The following is a 15680-nucleotide window of genomic DNA, read 5'->3' as shown; positions in this document are numbered from 1 at the left end:
CAAATCTAAAGTGCCCAGCCTCACTCAGACTGTCAGATGAAGACTGCTTGGCTCTGTGAGATCCAGTTGGGAATGTGTTGGTGGCCATGGGGAAGTTCACTGACACTGACACTTTGCTGCCAGCTGTCCAGCCTGTGCCACCCAGACATGGAGTCACAACGATCTGTCATCATAGCAGATCCTATTCTTGTGCTGGGTTTCAAGGATATCTTTCTCCTGCAAATTCCAGCCCTTCTTGGCCAAAGCAGAAGAACATGGTGACAGACTGGTGCCAACCAAGTCTTAGAAGTGCCTTTGTTGGTGGCATGCTTGGATTTTAGGGAGAAATTTATTAATGATTTTCACCACTGTGTCTCTCCAGAGATCAAGAGTGGTTCGGATGTGTCTGTTTTAACAAGTATTCATGTGTCTGCATTTCTCTTTAGAAAGTCATATGGCTATTAAAAAAAACAAAGTTCTTGATTCAAAAATCAATTTATTTTCAAACTTGATCTTTCTGTGTGTAGCTGGGTTACTTTTAGAAACAAACTCTTTACCCCAAAGTTCCTAAGCCACTGATTTCTTATTGGTCATTTGCAGCTACCAGGAATTCCACCAGTGCCCCCAGACATGGTTCAATTTGTATTTGCTTATTGGCTTTGCAGTCTTGAGTTTGAGACACAAATTGGCTGAGTTTGTCTTTCGGGCTTTTATAGCATTTGAATGGTGTTCACACCACCACTCTCTACATTTTGATCAAGCCAGCAGTGCTTTAGTTTCTCACGTCGTCACCTTCCAAACATACCAAGTTCACCACCCCAGCTTGCTGTTGAGTGAAAACACAGTGTGCATTGCTGTGCTTCAGGTGACAGTCACCTCCTTGCTGCCTTGGGGTTGGTTTGGCTCCATGTGGGGCACAGCTCTTCTCCAAAACTGGACTGTGGAATTGTGTGGCGCATGCCCACTGAGCAAGGGTGATGAGGATGTGAAGGCCTCTACTGAACTGGGCCACTTACACTAAAGCCTACCAATGGCATTTTTTGAGTTTTTTACTGTCTTCTCCTCATTATTTTTGTGTGATGCTGAGTCAGGTAGGCTGCTGAGGAGCTTTAAATGTTTATTTGTTGTCCACAAGATAATGTTCCTCTTCTCCTATGGATCAGGCTGCTCTGGAATAAAGAAGGGAGCACATTGGAGCACTGTTGTATATTTATATCAACTGGGGGGCTTTGTCCTCTCTTTGTATGTTTTTCCATGCTTGCACAAGGAAAGGTAATGTGCTGTGTCTTCTCCTGGCTCTGGAGCCTACAATAAGTCGTGTTCTCCTGTTTCTGTAGCCATCCTTGGCATGCACACCTTGATGAGTAACCAGCAGTACTATGAGGCACTGGGGAGCAGCACCATCGTGAACAAAGAAGGCCTCAACAGTAAGTGATTTATGTTAGCAGGCTGCAGTATTTGGCTTGGAAGCTGCTAGCAGAGGCAAAATGATAGTTATTTTTATGCTGAAGTTTAGAGCTGTGCATGGCAGAGCAGCCTGTGGTTGCTGGAGCCATCTCTGGTGCATCCTTGCCCTGTGCCAGCCAGTGCAGTCTCAGCCACTTCCCTGGTGCCATCCTGGAGCCAGGGCAGCCCAAGGGACAGCCCCGTGCAGGCAGTGTGCCTTCTGTCACCCAGATTTGGACCTTAACAGCACACAGCAGCAGGCATTGGCTGTCCTGTATGGGGTGGCCCCAGTGGAGTGGCTTCTCATCTCGTGGCTGTTTGTCAGGTAGTGCTTCTGTATCTCCACTTCTGGAAGAGGAGAAACATACTCAAAGAAAGGATAGTGCTACTTGGGGTGCTTTCATTTTCACGTATTGCTTTTCACTTGCAGGTGTGATTAAGCCCACACAGTACAAACCAGTTCCTGATGAGGAGCCAAACTCAACAGATGTGGAGGAAACTCTGAAACGAATACAAAGCAATGATCCTGATCTTGAGGAAGTCAACCTTAACAATATTATGGTATTTGCTCCTTTCTACTCTCCTCTCTTAGTAACAAGACTTAGTATCTGATGCACAGAAGGCAGACACTGAGTCTGTTTTGCTGCCCATAGCAGTATCATAACACTTAACGTAGCCAGACAAGAAACACCAGTGCTCCCCATCTCCATTGTGGGCAGCAGAGTGGATTGTTACCTGCTGTAGGACAAAGGTCTGGGGTTGGTAGCAGGAGGATTCCTCTAAGTGCCTGGAAAAACACAGCTACGTCAAGGGTAGTCTGGGGACACCCAAAACTGTCTGGTTAAAGCCATTTTAGGTTGCTTTAATGATTTAGATAGGCATATTTGGTGGAGGGAATGTTGATGTATATTATAAGATAGTGGGAGGGAAAAGGTTTCATAATCCAGATACTTGCCATGAAAATATGAAGAAACCATCCTTCGTGCAGGTGTCTCTGTCTATCTCCCACCCCTCGCTTCTGTGGACTGCTTTACTTCTCATAGAAATCAAGTCAGGACATAGCACCACTTCTTATGTTGCCTTTGGGACACTTACACTAATAAATAGTTTCTATTTCATGGAGTCTTTTAAATGATAATACAGCTGAACAGCAAGAACATGGTTAACTGCTCATGCGCATCAAAGACATTTTTGCCATGTTACCCACACCTTTCTAAAACAGAAATATTTTTACTTTAACGATTTGGATTCAGGCTAGTGACCCCGTCCCTTAAGGCTGAGAATCTGGCAGGCAGGCACTATTTTTGTGTGTTGAATTCATGACTTTGGGATGGGGTTTGGGGAACTGGGGATTGACAGTGGAGATTCTAAGCTGCTGGGTGCCATGTTATGGCTCTGCAGATGACTCTGAGTATAGATGATTCCACACGGTGGGATCCAAATGGTGGGGCAAGAAGTCCAAGGTGAAGATGCCACTTAAAATTTTAGGTGAAAATTTGCACATCTGAAAAGGGTATCTAAAGTTCTTCATATGTGAAAAATACTGATTTTGAAGGAACTCAGAAAAAGCAGCATGGATTTTATTTTTCTGGGCTGAGATACAGCATGGGTGTCTGTGATTTGTGTTACAAGGAGATAATTTCAGGCCTTCCTGGATCGGTTCGCGTAGGTTGAACTTTTCTGAACATGACATGAATGTTTCTCAGTGCTGCCATTTGAATCAGAGAATGCATCAGCAGTGCTTCGTAGGCTCACAGATCCTGGTTACAAACATTCCCACAATGCCTGTGTTCCTAGGTAGCTGAGTTTCTGAGCAACTAAAGAGCAGAGATGTGGTTTCAAATCAAGGCAGTGAGCTTTCAGCAGAGTACAAAATAGGATGAAGACATTGCCATGCTCCTTTGAGCATGCTGGTTATAGCAAGAGAACTTGTAAAAACATTTTTCAACCCCTTCCTGAATTAATTCAGTGCATTTGGTGATTTGACCTTGGTGAGAAGTTAAAAGTATCTTTTACATGTGTTGCATTTTCATTGCATACAGATGATGGCCTAGCACATGCTTTCTGCATTTTTTGTCACAGAATATTCCCATACCAACTCTAAGAGCTTTTGCGGAAGCGCTGAAAAACAACACGTATGTGAAGAAGTTCAGCATAGTTGGGACCCGGAGCAACGATCCTGTTGCTTTTGTAAGTACTGTGAGTTCATTGTCCCAGTGTTGTGACAGGAGCTGTTCTCTGTTTTTTCAGCATTATTGACTGACTGCTTCTGCACCTTATGTCATGTTTGGCTGTTTGCTGCAGGTGCTTCAGTTTCAGGAGCACTAGTGAAAGCCAGCAACAGACAGGCTTTGGTTCCTTCACTTCATTTTTCATCTGTGGAGGTTACAGGAGGTTTTCAACTGTGGAGGGCAGTCTCATATTTGTCCTCTAGGATCTCCTGGAAAAGGAGCAATATCCTGAGGTCCTAGCGGCATCTTCTAAAAGCACTTTATCTCTCTCTCTGGAGATATATTTCTGTTGGTACAAAGGCGTGCACATCTGCTGCTCCCCTCACACACATCTGCTCCCACTGTCTCTTATACATTCTTTGTGCAGATGTGTGCAGAAGCAGGACTCTGCATCTCCTAATGTGTGGCCTCTGTAGGTGATAGTGGGTAATTCTGGCTGCTGTGAGTGATCTTAAATACCAGTGGGCATGCAGAGAGGAGCCAGTTGTTCTGCCTGGCCTTCATGCTGCCTACCAAACTGCATCTTTGCATCCTTCTCCAGCACCATTGCAGTCAGTTTTCACTCTTAGTCACCCAGGGTACCCCTGCCTACACACACACACACACACACACACACACACACACACACACACGTGCACACCAGTTTCCTGCTAGAAAAAGAAACTTCCTGGAGGGCCGGAACAGCTCTTAAATTACTTCAGGCACTCTGGACTGGGGAGAAAGCCTGTGTAGGCAGGACAGGTGCTGTGTCAGAGCTTGAGGGGTGCTGGTGGGGCTAAATGCTGTGGGTGCAGGTCAGCCCTGCCATGTGTGCATCACCTTCTGGTCCTTTTGTTTCATAATTTAGATGGATCCTCCCTTGCAGTTTATTTGAAGTGACATAATCTGATCAGGTCTGGGGCATTATGAGTGTTCCATTCACTTCTGGTCTTACTTATCAAGGGAAGCAAAAATTATTAATATGGTTGTGATGCTGCTTGGGAGGACACCTTGGATGTAGAGCATCTGTTGTTCAAGACAAATGCTCCTCTCTCTGCGTGTTTTAATGGGAAACATCTCAACCCTGTGCAGTGGAGGCAGGGACTCATCAGAATGGAGGCAGGGCCAGTGCTGGCAAGCATCCTTGTCATACCATGCTGGCTTTAGAAGAGGGACAGATGAAGCTGTCACAGGGCAGCTGCAGGTGTGGACTATCACCTTTTGGGGTAGCCCCAAGTGTTTGTTCATGTGAGGTTTTGCTGTGGCCTCCAGGATGCTCATGTTTAAGAATGCCCCTCCAGCAGCAGGGAACCCCCTGTACTCCATGAAGATAATTTCCATCAGGTGGCAGTGAAACTGCGCAGCATGTGGGATTCTCCAGGAGTGCTCTGGAGGTGAGGGGAGCTGAAGCCCTGCTGCCCTGTGGTGCTCTGCCCCTGCCTGTCTGACTGCCAGCTCTTCCTTCCCATCCCTGTCCACAGGCCCTGGCAGAAATGTTGAAGGTCAATAGCACACTGAAGAGCCTGAATGTGGAGTCAAACTTCATTTCTGGGTCTGGGATCCTGGCTATTGTTGAAGCACTTGAGGGCAACATGTCACTTGTGGAACTGCGCATAGACAACCAGGTAAAGCATGTGTGGGTCACAGCTCTGGTCAGGTGAAGGTGGCCTGTGGGGGGAACCAAATGTGCCCTGATACAGAGGCTGGTGCAAGCCCAGCTCCCTGAGAAACCCAGAGCTTGAAGCAGCTGAGCTATGGGGAACTCGCAGACAGCTGGCTGAGAGACCAAAATCCTGGTTTCTCAGATGTCCATTAGCTTCTAATCTGTCCAAGAAATAAAGTCTTTGGGCAGAAGGACTTGTGGGAATGTCTAATGGAGGAGCTGGAGCCTCTCAGTTGTAGCATGTGTACAGGAACAGACCACCAGTTTGTTTTATGAGCTCCAAGTCAGAAATGGACACAGGTTCAGAGAAAGATCTGCACTCTCCACCCCTTCCCTCTACGTGCTTGCTCTGAGTCACCCTCTAGCCTGAATAGCTTGCTTTTCTGTTTTCAAAAGAGTCAGCCCTTGGGCAACAAAGTAGAAATGGAAATCGCAAATATATTGGAAAAGAACACCTCCCTACTGAAGTTTGGCTACCATTTCACCCAGCAAGGTCCCCGGCTTCGTGCCTCCAATGCCATGATGAGTAACAACGACCTGGGTGAGTGTCTTGGTTTAGATAGACAGGTATCAGGCTGTCTGCAAGCTGGGAAGCATGGGAGGGTTCCATGGGCAGTTCCTGGTGGGATTAGGGCAGAACTGTTCACCTTAAAGACACCTATGAATTAGAATGTGCCTCTTGAAGGGCCTGATGATGCCCTGCCCCTCAGGGAGGAGGGCAGCCTTCACCAGCTGGTTCCTTACTGCACCTGCTGTCAGCCAGATAGTGTTTCTTGCAAGTAACAGTGGGAATTGTTGGGAAAAAGCAAGAGCTGCTGATGTGGTTCAGTAAAGCTTGTGATACAGCATGTGGCACATGGGCTATGAGCTGCTAGCATTTTTGATTCCTGCCAACCACAGGTCTTCCCCCAGCTTCATCCCACTTTAAAAAGGAGATGAAAAGTAGTAGAGTTGAACTTTGACAGCAGTTAAGATTTGGCCCATCCCCTTCAGCAAAATAAACAGGAACTGTTTCTAGGGATATGTGGGAAGCCACATGGCTTTGAGTTATCTGTATACCCTCAATGAAGTGATCAGAAGTGCTTGTGAAGCAAAATGTGGGCAAGTCTGCAAACTGCCATTTCAACCAAAGCACATGGCAGAGCCTTTCCATTGCTTGGCTACAAGCTGCTGTAGAGCACTGGAAACCAGGTCAGCAGAGCAGTGCTGAGTGCAGCTACCACACCCACCACACTGTACTCAGCATATCCAGGCAGATGATAGATTTGTTGTGTTTTAAAAACAAATGAAAAAATCCATCTTGCTTCAGCCAGTACTGTGCTCCTAGGAAGCACAGCCAAGCACAGGGGTATGTGCCAGTTCTTCAAGGATATACTCAGTACCGGATCACTCGAGCACTGCACTTGGAAAGGCTTGCTATATTCTGTCCTTTGGAACAGAGCATGATTTTTAATGACTGTGCAGCACCTGGCACTCAAAGAAATCAGCTCAAAGATTTAAAATCTATTATTTTGATTGTTCCTGCTCTTAAGAGGACAAATTCACAACTTGACTTCATGTAAGAGTTGTGTATTTTGCTCCTTGACCACTAAGATCTGCATTTTTTTTGTCTGATTTGGTTCTTGTTTGCAGCTTGTATTCATCAGTCTGATGGTCTCTGGCAAAAGCATCTCGGCTCTACACCTGGACAATGTATAAGTAAAATAAAATCTTATTTTCCTCCCTGTCAGCAATAGCTCTCTGCTTGTGCTCCACTCCAGTGTTCTTGCCTATCAATTAATACTACCAGAATATGGTTTTGGTCCCATAGCTTCTGTTCCCTAAGATGCTCTGTGTGAACCGACTGTGAAGGCTTTTATGTTCATCCTCATGAGCTAACTTCTGCATCCTCTGTTTTTCCTGGGTTTTTTTGGTTTGTTTGTTTTGGTTTTTTTTCCCACACCTTTTGGAAAGTCACAAGTGTAGGTGTCAGTCAACTTTCAAGACTAGATATGAGACTATTTTGGCTGTATTAACCATAATCAGAGGACTGGAGCCCAATGGCTTAGGATAAGAAGAGTTTGTGGTTTTTTTCTTCTGAAAAGGCAGATTTTCAGTTTGAAAAACTAGCAATGGAAAAACTGACATCCGTTTCCTGCTGTCTCTCCATCAGTCACATGATGATGGACTGGCCAAAGTCTAATTACAAAGACAAACTGTGAAATATAATTAAGTACAGAATAAGGGAAGTAAGGCTGAAAGTAGATTCTGGCCATTAAATTCATAGGGAGAAAAAGCTCATCTTCCTTGATTTTACTGTGTAAGGCTGTGCCTGCTGCTTAAGGCAGGAATTCAAAAGCTGATGCTATCCTGTTTCTTTCCTGGCAGAAAGTACATCTCTCAGCTCCTATCTACAGCTGTTAAGGCAAGCCTGTGTCCTGGGTTGTAGTATAGGATGTGCACAAAGTATTCTATCACCATCTTCATGAGCTGTTGAATCCAGGTGGGGCAGTGTTTTCCCAGACCCCCTCCCTCTGGGCCATTATCTTCTGTTAATGGCCCATCAAGTGCCTCGCCCATGACTCATAGATAACTCCTTCCAGGAGCTATCTCTGTTTAATGGGCCATCAAGGACCCCCTGCATGACTCATCATCCCACTGTGAGATGCTCCGCCCAGGGGGAGGAACCAAGCATTCTCACCTGGATATAATCTGGGGTTTGGGACAGTACAGGGGGTGCTTACCCACTGGATTTCCAGAGGAACAAAGCTACCAGACCTTTCCACAGGATCACTGCTTCAGGAAGACCACCTCATCTGGACTGCTTCCATCACTCTGCTCAGGTTGTATTCTGCCTCTGTCAGTGGTCTTTTGTATTATTGCGTCTATTTTATTTTACTTTCTTTCCTTTCTTCCTATCAAATTGTATTTCTGACTTGGAGCCTCTCATTTGTTTTGCTTTCAAACCACTACATTTTTTGGTGCCCTATGTGGGGCAGGAGGCACTGAGAAAAGTCAGAAATACAATTTTGTATTGAAGAAGACACCTGTTCGCTATGATGCTCACCATGCTTACATGTGTCTTATACCTATCTCTCTATATTTTTCCGCACCTGGGGCACTATCTGCCAGTCTTAATGCTCCTGCGTAGACCAGGGTATGGTACTAAAATTGCTTTATTGGTCTATTATGTCCATTGCTTGATAAACTCCGAGGCAATGAACATCATTCAGAATATATGCCTAGTTTTTTTTTCTTGCTCTGGTCTAGGATGCTACATTTGGGGCCTCAACAATCTCACCCAGCCCCTGTGGGGAGGGGTGAAGAATGATTTTTTCCAGCTTTTCAGGCATGACACAGCAGTTTTTGAAAATATGGAGTACCCTCTGGATGCCAAGGACAGCATGATGTTGTTGTTAGTCCTGCTTTGTCTTCTCTGCATGGCCCACACCATGCTTAGAATCAAAACACTACATGGTGTGATACAGCGTATTCTGATGGAAGAGGAAGAGGGAAAAAGAAGCAAAGCAACAGCAAGTGTCCTCATCTACACAGACCGTCACAGAGGAGAAAGAAGCCAAAAGCGAGGCAACAGTGTCCACATCTATGCAGACTGTCACAGAGGAGAAAGAGACCAAAGGTGCTGTCAGCATCTCCACAGAAACCGTCACTGAACCGGAACAGCCTAAACCAGTAGCAGTTGCCCCCGTTCAGAAGAAGAAATCAAGGACCAAATCAGTCCGCACAGTGACTGACGAGGGTGCAGCAGGACCTTCACACCCAGCAGAAGAGACAGAGCCAGAAATCATCACTCGCTCTCTATCTCTGGGTGAGCTGCATGACCTGCAAAGGGAATTCACCTGCCAGACCAACGTGTCCACCCTGACCCGGCTGCTCCGCATCTGGGATGTTGCAGCCAATGACACCATTCTGGATGGAACTGAGGCCAGGCAACTGGGATCGTTGTCCCGGGATGTGGTCATTGACCAGGGGATCGGGAAAACCCAAGAACCTCTCAGCTTCTGGCAGCGACTGCTAACAAGTGTGAAGGATAGATACCTTTGTAAAGAAGACCTCCAAGTGCACCAAGGAAAAAGGAACACAACAGAACAAGGTATCCGATGCCTGAGGGAATTGGCTGTGTTGGAGATCATTTTTTCAGAAGATGAGAGATTTCCTAAAAACCCAGATGGTATCCAGTGCACATCACGGATGTGGTTGAGATTTGCACGGCTTGGACCAGAGATGTACTCACGTTACCTGGCAACACTGCAATGGAGGGAAGGTGAGGACAGGGCAGGTGTCTTGGCTAATAAACTAAGAATTTACGAGGACACTGTCACTGCCCCAGTTCGTACCCATGTCTCGTCTGTGGAAACAAGACGGGCTGAGCAAGTCCGGAGCTTGATTGAAGAAGGCCATCAGAAACTGAAAAAAGAACTTAAGGAAGAAATTTACCACATCTCACCAGAGCCGATGAGAGTCTCTGCCATTAGGAGCAGGCATCCCCCAGCCAGGGAGAGAGGTTACACACCACGAGGTAACCTCTGGTCTTTTCTTCGGGGGCATGGAGAAGACACGAGGAAGTGGGATGGAAAACCCACCTCCTCCTTAGCAGCCTGAGTACGTGAACTGAAAAGAGAAACACCTGCCACAAAGAGCCCATCTAGAATCAATGTTGCTCCGGTCTCTCATGCACAGAACTCCAGACGGTACAGGAATGATGATATGACTGATCCTCTTGAAGGAACCTCAGAAACATATTTACAAGAAGAGAGCAATGTATGCCATGACCAGGAATAGGGGGGCCCTGCCTCTAGCCAGGTAGAGGAAAGGGACAGTCGGATCTACTGGACTGTGTGGATCCGATGGCCTGGAACATCTGACCCACAAAAATATACAGCGTTGGTTGACACTGGGGCCCAATGTACCATGATGCCATCAAGGTATATAGGAACAGAATCCATTTCTGTTTCTGGGGTGACAGGAGGCTCCCAGCAACTGACTGTATTAGAGGCTGAAGTGAGTTTAACTGGGAACGGGTGGCAAAAACATCCCATCGCGACTGGCCCAGAGGCCCCATGCATCCTCAGCAAAGACTATCTCAGGAATGGGTATTTCAAAGACCCAAAAGAGTATCGTTGGGCTTTTGGGATAGCCGCAGTGGAGAAAGGAGACATCAGACAGTTGAATACATTGCCTGGTCTCTCAGATGACCCCTCTGCTGTGGGACTGCTGAGAGTCGAAGAAAAAAAGGTACCAACTGCCACAGCAACAGTTCACCATCAGCAATACCGCATTGACAGAGACTCTGTGACTCCCATACATGAGATGATTCGTAAACTGGAGAGCCAAGGGGTGGTCAGTAAGGCTCACTCACCTTTCAACAGCCCTATATGGCCCGTGCGTAAGTCCAGTGGAGAATGGAGACTGACAGTGGATTACCATAGTCTGAATGAAGTCACGCCACCACTGAGCACTGCCGTGCCAGACAAGTACGTGCCAGCTTCAGTACGAGCTGGAGTACAAGGCAGCGAAGTGGTATGCGACCATCGATATTGCCATTGCATTCTTCTCCATTCCTCTGGCTGCAGAATCCAGGCCTCAGTTCGCTTTCACCTGGAGGGGCGTGCAGTACACCTGGAACCGACTGCCCCAGGAGTGGAAACACAGCCCCACCATCTGCCATGGGCTGATCCAGGCTGCACTGGAGAAAGGCGAGGCTCCGGAACATCTGCAGTACATTGATGACATCATCGTATGGTGGAACACCCCAGGGGAGGTCTTTGAGAAAGGAGAGAAGATTATCCAAATTCTGCTGAAATCGGGTTTTGCCATTTAAAAAAGTAAGGTTAAGGGACCGGCTCAAGAAATCCAATTCCTGGGAGTCAAGTGGCAAGATGGATGTTGCCAAATCCCCACAGAGATAATCAACAAGATCACTGCCATGTCCCCACCTACCAACAAGAAGGAAACACAAGCTTTCCTAGGTGCCATAGGCTTTTGGAGGATGCACATTCCTGAGTACAGTCAGATTGTAAGTCCTCTCTACCTGGTTACCCGCAAGAAGAACGATTTCCACTGGGGCCCTGAACAGCAACAAGCCTTTGTTCAGATCCAGCAAGAGATTGCTCATGCAGTAGCCCTTGGCCCAGTCAGGACGGGACCAGATGTGAAGAATGTGCTTTACTCCGCAGCCGGGAACAATGGTTTGTCCTGAAGCCTTTGGCAGAAAGTGCCTGGGGCGACCCGATGCCGACCACTGGGATTCTGGAGCAGAAGTTACAGAGGGTCCGAAGCCAACTACACTCCCACAGAGAAGGAGATCTTGGCCGCCTATGAAGGAGTTCAAGCCACCTCAGAAGTGATTGGCACTGAAACACAGCTGCTTTTGGCACCCCAACTACCGGTGCTGGGGTGGATGTTCAAGGGAAAGATTCCTTCCACGCATCACGCCACTGACATCACAAGGAGCAAATGGATTGCCCTCATTACACAGTGTGCCCGTATTAGAAACCCAAATCACCCTGGGATTCTGGAAATTATAACAAATTGGCCGGAAGGTGAGACTTTTGTATTATTGTCTGATGAAGAAGAAGAGCACGTAACACGTGCCGAGGAAGCCCCACCATATAATGAGCTACTGGAGACTGAAAGATGATACGCTCTGTTCACTGATGGCTCCTGCCGAATTGTAGGCGCTAACCGGAAATGGAAAGCTGCAGTGTGGAGCCCCACACAATGAGTTGCACAAGCTGCCGAGGGACAAAGTGGATCGAGTCAGGTTGCAGAGCTTAAAGCTGTCCAGCTGGCTTTGGATATTGCTGAACGAGAGAAGTGGCTGAGGCTCTATCTCTACACTGACTCACGGATGGTACTTAATGCTCTGTAGGGATGGCTGAATCAATGGAAAAAGGCCAACTGGCAGTGTAGAGGAAAACCCATCTGGGCCGCTGAGATTTGGCAGGACATCGCCACCCGAGTAGAAAGGCTGACCGTAAAAGTTCAACACGTAGATGCACACTTACCTAAGAGCCGGGCTAATGAAGAGCACTGTAACAACGAACAAGTGGACAAAGCTGCCAAGGTGAAAGTATCACAGGTGGATCTAGACTGGCAGCACAAGGGAGAATTGTTCCTAGCTCGTTGGGCCCATGATGCCTCTGGTCATCAGGGAAGAGATGCAACATACCAATGGGCCCGTGACCAAGGGGTGGACCTTCCTATAGACAGCATCTCACAGGTCATCCACAACTGTGAGACCTGCGCTGCAATCAAACAGGCCAAGCGAGTGAAGCCTCTGTGGTATGGTGGACTATGGCTGAAGTACAGGTATGGGGAAGCCTGTCAAATTGACTACATCACCCTTCCATAAACCTGCCAAGGCAAGTGCTACATGCTGACCATGGTGGAAGCCACCACTGGATGGTTGGAGACCTACCCTGTGCCTCATGCCACTGCCCGGAGCACCATTTTGGGCCTTGAAAAGCAAGTCCTGTGGAAACATGGCACCCCTGAGAGAATTAAGTCAGACAATGAGACCCATTTCAATAATGGCCTTATAAACACCTGGGCTAGAGAACATGGTATTGAATGGATATATTACATTCCTTATCACGCACCAGCTGCCGGGAAAGTTGAACGGTGCAATGGACTGCTAAAGACTGCCCTGAAGGCACTTGGCAGGAGGATCTTCAAGAATTAGGAAATAAACTTAGCCAAAGCCACCTGGATAGTCAACACTTGAGGATCCATCAATCGAGCTGGTCCTGCCCAGTCTGAACCCTTACACACAGTGGATGGAGACAAAGTCCCTGTGGTACGCATGAAGGGCATTTTAGGAAAGACTGTTTAGATTAATCCCACCTCAGGCAAAGGCAGACCCATCCGTGGGATTGTCTTTGCTCAAGGACCTGGTTACACTTGATGGGTAACGCAGAAAGATGGGGAAACCCATTGTGTACTGCAGGGAGACCTAATTTTAAGTGAGAACAGTGTGTAAGGTTTCATTCTGTATCTATATATGTACATCTATGTATGTATATGTATATATCTGTAAAAATGTATTAATTTGGGTATGATGTAGATGGTAATAGAATAAGGGGTGGATTATGTCCTGGGTTGTAGTATAGGATGTGCATAAAGTATTCTATCACCATCTTCATGAGCTGTTGAATCCAGGTGGGGCAGTGTTTTCCCAGACCTCCTCCCTCTGGGCCATTATCTTCTGTTAATGGCCCATCAGATGTCTTGCCCATGACTCATAGATAACTCCCTCCAGGAGCTATCTCTGTTTAATGGGCCATCAAGGACCCCCTGCATGACTCATCATCCCATTGTGAAATGCTCCGCCCAGGGGGAGGAACCAAGCATTCTCACCTGGATATAATCTGGGGTTTGGGACAGTACAGGGGGTGCTTACCCACTGGATTTCCAGAGGAACAGAGCTACAGAACAGACCTTTCTATAGGATCACTGCTTCAGGAAGACCACCTCATCTAGACTGCTTCCATCACCCTGCTCAGGCTGTATTCTGACTCTGTTAGTGGTCTTTTGTATTATTGCGTCTATTTTATTTTACTTTCTTTCCTTTCTTCCTATTAAATTGTATCTCTGACTTAGAGCCTCTCATTTGTTTTGCTTTCAAACCACTACAGCCTGGCATCCACATTATCCCATTGCCATGACTGACTCCTCTTTCTCTTCTTTTCCAGTGAGGAAGAGAAGACTTGCAGAGGTGAATGGGCCTATTTTTCCCAAGTGCAGAACTGGAGTGTAGTTCCTGGCTATGGAGGTCATTCCCAGTGATCTGTGCTACACTGTGGAAATCTAAAGGCAATAAGTGCCTTGACAGAGTATTTGTGGTGCCTCTGCTCTGTTTTACGCACTAACAGTTTAAATTTGATAGTGGCTGTAGTTTTTATGAGGATTTTATCCAGTAGGACTGTTGATGTTTTCTGTAGAGTTGGAAACTATTCAATCCAATGTGTCAATTTTATGCAACCTCATTTTAGAGTACAATCCAGTGCTAATGGGGATTAAGTTTTCTATAAACTTCCTGCACGGTGTTTCATAAAGTTAGGATGTGGTATGCATGAGTGAAAGATGCAATTGTTTCACACAAATTATAGAAGTATTAAAAAAATTCTTTATTTTTTTTTTCAAAGTTGATCTCAAGTAACGACAGAGGAGTAACTAGTTTAACAAGCACTTGTAACATCTGGAAACATGGCTGATTTCAAGAATTGTGAGTTACAATTTTTTACGAACATTTGCTGAATCATTTAATTGGAGATGCTGTTTCAAATGCAGCCCAGTGTTTCTTACAAAAAAACTGATCTCCACCCCTGATTAAATGGAACTTAAGGCCACCAAATATAAAACAGAGTCTCAAAAATCAAGTGATTTGGATGGGTGAATATCCTTCAATCCCATGCATGTTTAAAGAAAACAGTCAATCTTTGAAGTGTGATGCAAACCCTAACCCCCAGACATGGCCAAACTAATCAGCAAATGAGAACCTTCTTTTCTACTCCCCACTCCTTTCAGTTTCCTAATGTTAAAAGCGTTTGTCCAGTATTTGTTTGATATTCACTGGAGACTGGTCAAATTCTCTCCCTTTGCTGTTTTGTCTAAATGACCATGTCCATTAATTAAATTTTGTTCTGCTAGGGATTACTTCTTTTACTGCTGTTCCTTATGTCCACAAGAATAAATGTTGTGCCGTAAAAAAGCTGTTTGAAATACCCCAAATCTGAACTTTGGCTACGTACAATCTCACAGCTTTTTGTTAGTGTACACTCATTATCCAGCCTGGGAGGAATTCCCCACAGGCTTGTGGATCTCCCAGACCTGCAGTGGACTGGACCCAGCAGATCCAAAATTCCCACTGTTAATCTGGGTGGGATCCTGCTCAGTAAAAAGTTTCTGTGGAAGAAGCATCGCTGTACTGAAACCCTAATCTTGGGCAGATGACACATCCTAGAAAATGTTCTCTCTTGCTAGAAATCTACCTTTAAATGTCTGTTAAAGAGTGAAGTTTTTCAGCCTTTTACGCACATTCTGGAAAGAGTCCCAGAGATTTCTTCAGAGTTTGTGCTGACAAACACCACTGATGATTTAGCTCTGATCAGCAAAGCAGAGAAATACTATTCAGCAATATGGGGAACACACTTGGTTGCTCTTCAGATCTTAATAAATGTGCCCATGGTGTCACATTAAATGCTTTACTACAGTTTGTTTCCTTCACTGTGCAAGTTCTGTATCAGAAAATGAATGTGGAAGAAAAATACTTGAAAACATACTATAATGAAAAAAAACGGCAGACTTAAAAAGTACGTCTCTCTATGTGCACTGTGAAGACTTTGAAATTACCAACTAAGTCATCAAATCAGAACCACACA

The 15680-nt window shown here is 46.0% G+C and overlaps 1 protein-coding gene across 4 annotated transcripts in view; it reads left to right on the top strand.

Annotated features, from left to right (window-relative positions):
- Nucleotides 1-14955, top strand: part of TMOD1 (tropomodulin 1) — a 32331-nt gene extending 17376 nt beyond the window's left edge. For 3 of the 4 annotated variants that reach the window (XM_066181500.1, XM_066181502.1, XM_066181501.1), the window contains exons 5-10: nt 1317-1406; nt 1856-1986; nt 3508-3615; nt 5117-5260; nt 5695-5839; nt 6931-7202. In XM_066181500.1, coding sequence (XP_066037597.1) covers nt 1317-1406; nt 1856-1986; nt 3508-3615; nt 5117-5260; nt 5695-5839; nt 6931-7034 — 722 coding nt within the window. In that variant the 3' untranslated portion in view covers nt 7035-7202. Of the gene's footprint in view, nt 1-1316; nt 1407-1855; nt 1987-3507; nt 3616-5116; nt 5261-5694; nt 5840-6930; nt 7203-13991 lie in introns of those variants that run through there. The other variant, XM_066181503.1, reaches the window with a different exon arrangement.
- The last annotated feature ends 725 nt before the right edge of the window (nt 14956-15680 follow it).

Source organism: Chamaea fasciata, unplaced genomic scaffold (genome assembly GCF_029207755.1).
Source record: "Chamaea fasciata isolate MVZ Bird 193981 ecotype frontalis unplaced genomic scaffold, bChaFas1.0.hap1 SCAF_4, whole genome shotgun sequence".
In the NCBI taxonomy this organism is placed as follows: Eukaryota; Metazoa; Chordata; class Aves; order Passeriformes; family Sylviidae; genus Chamaea; species Chamaea fasciata.
The sequence above is the reverse complement of the archived record's forward strand: the minus strand, read 5'-3'. Positions and strand labels throughout refer to the sequence as shown.